The sequence below is a fragment of the Condylura cristata genome, unplaced genomic scaffold (genome assembly GCF_000260355.1).
Source record: "Condylura cristata isolate star-nosed mole 26May11 unplaced genomic scaffold, ConCri1.0 scaffold00005, whole genome shotgun sequence".
Classification (NCBI taxonomy): Eukaryota; Metazoa; Chordata; class Mammalia; order Eulipotyphla; family Talpidae; genus Condylura; species Condylura cristata.
In genome coordinates this window covers 44684217-44691251 of record NW_004567106.1, presented here as the reverse complement: position 1 = coordinate 44691251, position 7035 = coordinate 44684217, and the positions used below count along the sequence as shown (strand labels likewise).

Genomic DNA, 7035 nt, shown 5'->3' with positions numbered 1-7035 from the left:
CAGAATGGGCACATACATCACATTTCAGAATGGGCACATACATCAGCCCCTCTCTGGAATATTGAACTGTTGTGGTAAAAGGAGAAGTGAGAATGGTAAGCCTGGCGAGTGCTTTCCCAGCTCCTGCTGGGAAGTGGTGCATGTCATCTCCACTCACGTTTCATAAGCAGAGCATCTGGATAGTGTTGCCCAAGTGCCATAGAACAGGGGTGTAGAAGAGGAACCACAAGCATGAGCAAAGAATACAGCCTACCAAGGACCGTCACACTAGCTTGCCAATGGAAGTAGCTGCTGCCTTGTTCATTCAGTTAATATTTCCTAAGCCCTTGCTATGTGACTGGCCCTACATTCACCCTGAGACTAGACCTCTAAATAAGACAGACTCTGCCGTCACAGGTGTTAGAGTGTGACATTTCCCACCTGATGGTCTTGGTTTTCCAAGAGGCCTTTGTCCTCTACTGTCAGTGAGGGAGTTGTTTGGTGGTGAGGACTTTTTTTTTTTTAGATTTATTTAGTTATTCATATGGAACTGGGGTACAGGCCAGAGATATGGAGGACGAAAGGATTCACCAGAGACACAGCAGGGAGCAGACCAGGCAGATGGACGAAGTACACTGCTGAGGGGAGCAGCGTGCAGGTCAGGAGAGATCTGCCGCACCATGTGGTCACCTCTGGGACAGGCGGGATTCGAACTCATGCGGTAGTGGCTTTAGCTTCTTAGTGCTGTGCTTTAACCAGGGAGGGCCCTGGCGGTGAGGACTTTGAAGAAAGAAGTGAACATTTCAAATGACTGCTGAGAAAAATGGAAAATAATGTTAAATGAGAAGATGAAAATCTTGTCAGACAGCAGTGCATGTTCCCTGTGGATGGCCTGTCATGGCTGTATGATGTTCCAGTAACAAGGATACTACAAACAAAAACAACAACAAAACAAAGAAAGAAAGAAAAGCAAAGATAAGACTCTGGGGACCTGCTAGGAGTGGACAAATACAGTTCCATAGCAGAGTCTCGAGAGCTGGGGTTAGGGAATTGGGGAGAGTGAGTGAACTCAAGGCACGATGTGGTGACTAAAGAGTGAGTCTTCAGTGTAGGGTTCACAGGTGGAATGGCAGATCTTGGTCTAAAGTCCAGAGTGTGGATCCTGGATGGGGGCTGGTTGGTATTCATCAAAGCTTGATAGTTTCTTGAAGGTCCCTGCAATTTATATCTCCACCCAACTTTATAGTGATCTCACAGTCAAGCCGCTGAACTGATGAATTAACCACTTTTATTGTTCCATATCCCCCACCCCAGATACCAGCCACTACATAGCTTTGGAAAAGGACTGAGGGTAAATATGACATTTTTTAAAAAGATTTATTTATTTATGCATACAGAACTGGGGTACAGGACAGAGGTGCAGGGGCAGTGAGAGAATTCACCAGAGACACAGTGGGGTACAGAACAGGCAGACTGACAGGTACACTGGTGAAGGGAGCAATGGGCAAGACAGGAGAGTTCTGCTGCACCAAGTTCTGCCCCTCTAGGAATCGAACTTGAACCCAAGCTGCTGCTAACTTTGCAGTGCTATGTTTTAACGCGATTAGCCACCAGGAAGAGCCTTAAATATGACATTTCTTTTTTCATTCTTCTGATCCTTCTTTATACCCTACTAGGTGCTTAAACATTTTTTTTATTAAACTAATCATTTTAGGATTGATTCTTTGTCCTGCTTCCTACTCAAAGCAGGAAATTCTGTTGTGATTCTGTAAATGCTCAACAACGTTCCTTCTCCTGAGGAAGGTAAAGTGGTGCTCATGGCCAAACAGTGTAAAGTAAGATGCTTGGAAACGTAAAACATGTGAATGAAAACATAAGGCAACAGAGTAGGAAACGAGAAGAAAATATTTTAAATTATTTTAAGAAAACCAGTTTTTTAGTCAATTTTATTGAGATAACCATTTTTATACAATAAAATTCACCAATTTTAAGTTAGAATTTAATGAATTTTAGCAAATGCTTATAATTCTACAATCACTGTCACATCTGTCACTTCCATCACCAAAATTGCCTTGTGCTTCTTTGCAGGAAATCTTCTCAATCCCAGGCTCTACCACTGATTTCCTACCTTTAACTATAGCTTGCCTTTCCAGGGTCTCATATAAGTGAACTCAGTGTGATGCTTTTTCAAAAAAACAAATCTTACCCTGAAGATATAAAAACAGCAGCTGAGAAAAGTGTTTAACGACATGGGTGCCCACTTACTTTGGCTTCATCCTAACTAGTAATTATCAAAGTTGAGGTTTATGTTCTAGTTATATATTTCTAAGATTTATAAAAATATTTATCTGAGTATTATTAATAATCATCTCATGTCCCAGTAATCTATGCCACCTGGAGAGGGGGAAGTGAAGAATTTCTTCTGTTTCCACAATCCAAAGTAGAAGATCTTGACAAATTCTTTTAAAAGATTCATTTATTATGCACACAAAACTGGGGTACAGGCCAGAGTTGCAGGGGCAGTGAGAGGATTCAGCAGAGACAGAATGGGAAGCAGAACAGGCCCACTGACAAAGTACACTGCTGAGGGGAGCAGCAAGTGGGTCAGGAGATGTCTGCCGCAAAATGTGGGTCACCTCCGGGGCTGGGGTCTGAACTCATGCTGATGTGGCTTTTGCTTCTTAGTGCTGTGCTTTAACCCGTTGAGTCACCAGGGAGGGCCCGATCTTGATAATTTTTTTAATAGTTCTAATAGTCTCAGTTTTCCAGTCAGTGATTTATTTTGGCCACTGAGTCTTTAAAAAGTGACTATCAGCAACATTAAGCAGTAATTGTGACACCCAAAATCCCACACATATCATAAATGTGCATATATACCTTTAAAAAATGAATTCAAACTTTCTTTTTGCTTTTTAATCTCTATTTCTCATTTTGGTTGGAATTAGAAAAATTTCTCTTTGATATAATAGAAAATGAAAGCACAGTAGTAGCGATAGGAAAATTGAGATTGGCCATGCAGCATATATAAAGACTTTCTGCAGGATAGTATATTTGGAGAATATTTAACATCAGATAGATAACCAACCCAAGATAGCCCAAGCAGCAGTCAGGAGATGTCACATAGTCAGACCTGGAGGAGTCATAGAAAATGTTCAAGAACATTTTGCAACAACTGTGTACCATCTATGTGTGTGTTCTCATCCTGTGTGTGAGTCACTCACTGTCATTTCTGTGCTTCTAGACTAAGATTTACTAGTTTTCTATAAGTCTGTGATTGGAGAGGCCCTAGCAGATAGCCACTAAGGAATGTTTCAAGAGTGAGCAGAACCCATGTTTTTCTGTTAGGAAGGCTGAGGCAGTGTCACTAGGAAATTAGTACTCTGAGAGCCCCCACGGGGCCATGTAAGTTTGAATAAGAAAAAGGTTTAATTTAAAAGTTTGCTTTTATATGTATCTCTGTGGCAATTATTACCAGGCTGTAAGGCTAAAGGAAGCTATGAAGGGTGATGGATAGAACCTCCCTCAGGTTGCAGGTGAGGCCCACAACCTTGTCTTTTTACTGAGTTGAAATGAGGGCAGATTGGAGTATCTGAGGTCACTTTGAAATACAGAAGTGTTCCAGAAGCAGTCTGGAAGGGTGTGTGCAAAAAGGAGTGGTGCAGAAACACCCATTTTGTCCCACAAATGTATGACTTGCAAAAGTCCGTCATAAAAGCTCTCAGGGATATTAAAAAGGAGCTGGATGCCCAATTCACCCTGACTAGCTATTTGGTAGGAACAGTAGATTAATGAAGGGTTTTGATAATGTAAAGGAGCACATTGCGTCTTTGTGTTAGTCATTATCTGTCACGTGACTGATGAGCAGTTTTTCAACTTTTTTGCAATGCTACTAGGTAAACATACTAAATGGTAGCTGTCATCTTGTCTTTCTTTGAAGACCATCTTCAAAATGGAAATCTGACTATCCATTTGGTGATACTTTCATAGTTCTAAATCCCAATTACTTCAAAACTGGTCCTGCTTAAGCACGTAGTTACAATACATAGAGAATGTACCTAATTCTGTCTTTGGCAAATGTTGATTTTTCTGTTGGTAATGGAGTAGAAAAATTTAGGATGGAAGTCTCACAAGGAAAAATGCCAGAGGTGGAATAGGGATGATTAATGAATCTTAGACAAAGCCCATCTATGGAAGTTTCCAGGAATGGGAGGTAGGGGTCAGAAAAGATGAACAAAAAGGATTATCCATTTTAGAAGACCAACCCAACCTGACCCCCAAGGCGATAATTTCCACAAAAATTTCATCAAAGAACATTATAAAAGAGCATCCCTTGTCCTTGCAAACGGCAGTTCTAGTCCTTTAAGACTGCCCACCTGTGTCTACACAGGCCTGTCTTTCCTTTTCTACTTCCCTCAGTAAACCGGACTGTACTGATGAATGGGAACATCTGTTGAAATCTTTCTCAGAGGAACTCAAGAACCCCACACATGGAACCTCATCATCTCAACCCCAGCATCAACTTGATTTCATTTTTATCATTGCCTCTGAGGGCTGCTGTGGGGTTGAAGTCACAAATATTTGTCTGTGCTTTCTATGTCAGTGCAATGCTAACATATACTTGCACCAACATAAAACTTTTTCATCTTAAAAATTGCAAATTCAACTCAAAGACTGGCAGGATCAAATTTTATTTTGCTTTTAAAAAATGCAACCATAGGGCCCTCCCTGATGGCGCAGCGGGTTAAAGCACAGCACTGAGAATCTGAAGCCGCTTCCGCATGAGTTCGATTCCCGCCTGCCCCGGAGGTGACCACATGGCGTGGCAGACCTCTCCTGACCCGCCCGCTGCTCCCCTCAGCAGTGTACTTCGTCGATCTGCCTGTTCTGCTCCCCACTCTGTCTCTGGTGAATCCTCTCACCCTCCGCATCTCTGGCCTGTACCCCAGTTCTGTACGAATAAATAAATAAATCTTTAAAAAAAAATGCAACCATAAACAAAGCCTACTTTGTAATCAAAATCCCTTTTTATCCTCTACATAAAGTAGCACAGAACAATGGTCAGTTATAGATACATGGATTCCTGGAAACTAAGCAAAAGCATCTGTCCTTCCAGTATAGCAGGTTATGGAAATTTTAAATGAATAGAAGCACCGAAAGGCAAAAAGATCATTTTCCTTCTTTGAACTGCACTGCCTGAACTAATGTAACAAAGTCCCCCATCCCAAATTTAAAAATAAATTATTGAAATGTTTTTAAAAGTAATTTTCTCAAGTTAACACAGGGCAAGTCACCCAAAGAAAAAAGTCCCCTGTTTTAAACGTTGCTGCAGAAAATATTTCCAAGTGTATAATATTGACTACTTTGGTGAGTACCTAGGTATATCCCCACTTCTGGGACGGTGGCCTGTCTTGATTTTGGCTATAGATGGAGGCGATTGTCTAGAAACCCTACTGACTCCAAGACCTAGTCTAGCCGGAATGTGCTATAGTGAAGAGGTCTCCTAATCTTGTGAAAATATCTTGTGAGAGCGTCACTAACTTGAAGGACAGCTCATATGAAATTCCTTTTCCAGATTAAACTCCCCCCCTCCCGCCTACCTGTGTCTTGTACAAACCTAAATCTTAAGAAAGAATATTGAACTTGTGGACAAAGGGGCGTTTGATGCAAACCGCAATCGCGCAATGAACTGCGCTGCGCGTGGACGATCTGCATTTATGTGAAATTGATCCGACGTCGTTTCATTTGATTAATTTATCTAGGCGTTGCCGACGGACCAGCTTCCCAATATAGCGATAAATGTCAGCTCGCTCCCTGTCGAAGACTTGGCCCGTGGTCGTTTACTTCTCGGCAGTATTAGATTCAATTAGGTCCTGTCCTCCTATCATTGAGGACTGAATTCAATCCCCGCCTTTCCGCACAGGCTATTTTCCCCAGGAAAGTCAAGACATCCCTCACAGGATCAAAGTGCTCGGCCATGGAGCCGAAGGAGAGCGGAGTCGACGCGTCAGATTTAAGGGCCCCTGCAGACCCCACGCCGCACCCTAGTTCTTCAGATTTGAAAGCCGCCAGGAGAATTAGGAGGGACGCGAGGGATGGAGGCAAGAGGCTCAACCTGCTGCACGGGCGGGAGACAAAGGTGAGTAACTGCGCGAGGGGAGACCGACCGAGGGAGGCTCCTCGGCCCCCAACGGGGTGGCGTGACTTCAGGAGGACTCAGAAAACGGGCCAGGAATGGGTAAGACAGGAAGGTGCCGGCGGGGCGAGCGAACCGGCTAATCGCAGGAGTGGCGAGGCTGGGAACGCCCCTCGTCGGGCCCCGCCCCCGCCGACTGGGCGGGGGAAATGAAACCGTGGCGGGCGCAGGGGTCACGAGCTGGGGCGGCCCGCAGGCTCCGGCTTCCCGGGATCGGCGCCTCAGAGGAGCGCGCGTGCCTCACGTCCTCCCCGCCCAGCCCCGCCCCCTGCGCGCTGCGCACGCGCGGCCGCGCCCCCCAGCGTCCCTGCCGGGGTGATGGGAGGGGGGCGGGAGTGCGGGATCTGAGCGGAGGTGAGGCTGCCGCGGGACTCCGAGCGCACGAGTCGCAGCCGCTGCTGCCGCCAACCCCCTCACCACCCTCACCGGCGTCACAGCTCCCCGTGCCCGCCCTCCTCTGGCCCCTCCTCTCTGCTTCCCTCTCTCCCCCTCCTCCGTCCGAGCGGTGACTTAAGCAACGGAGCGCGGTGAAGCCCATTTTTCTCCTTCCTCGTAGCCGCGCCGGGGAGTCCGCGGCGCGCGGCCCGCACACTCCGGCCCGAGATGAATGCTGCCGCAGAAGCCGAGTTCAACATCCTCCTGGCCACCGACTCCTACAAGGTAGAGGCTCGGGACGGGGGCAGGTGGCGGAGGAGAAGAGGGCGCGTTGGGGACGCCTGAGCAGCGGGCGGGGGGCGGCCCCGGAGGAAGGCGCGGGCGCCGGCGGCCGTGAGATGGGGCAGGTGAAGCTGGCTCTGCAGTGGGGAGGAGGTGAATGGAGGAGGGATGGTGGGATGGACGGCTGGAGGCGGGGCCTGCGGGGG

At 46.3% G+C, this 7035-nt stretch overlaps 1 protein-coding gene across 1 annotated transcript in view; it reads left to right on the top strand.

The window, feature by feature from the left end:
- Window positions 1-6519: 6519 nt before the first annotated feature.
- The window catches only part of NAMPT (nicotinamide phosphoribosyltransferase), a 27124-nt gene continuing 26608 nt past the window's right edge, over window positions 6520-7035 (top strand). Inside the window, exon 1 of the mRNA XM_004676923.2 lies at window positions 6520-6832. Coding sequence (XP_004676980.1) covers window positions 6776-6832 — 57 coding nt within the window. The 5' untranslated portion in view covers window positions 6520-6775. The remainder of the gene's footprint in view (window positions 6833-7035) is intronic.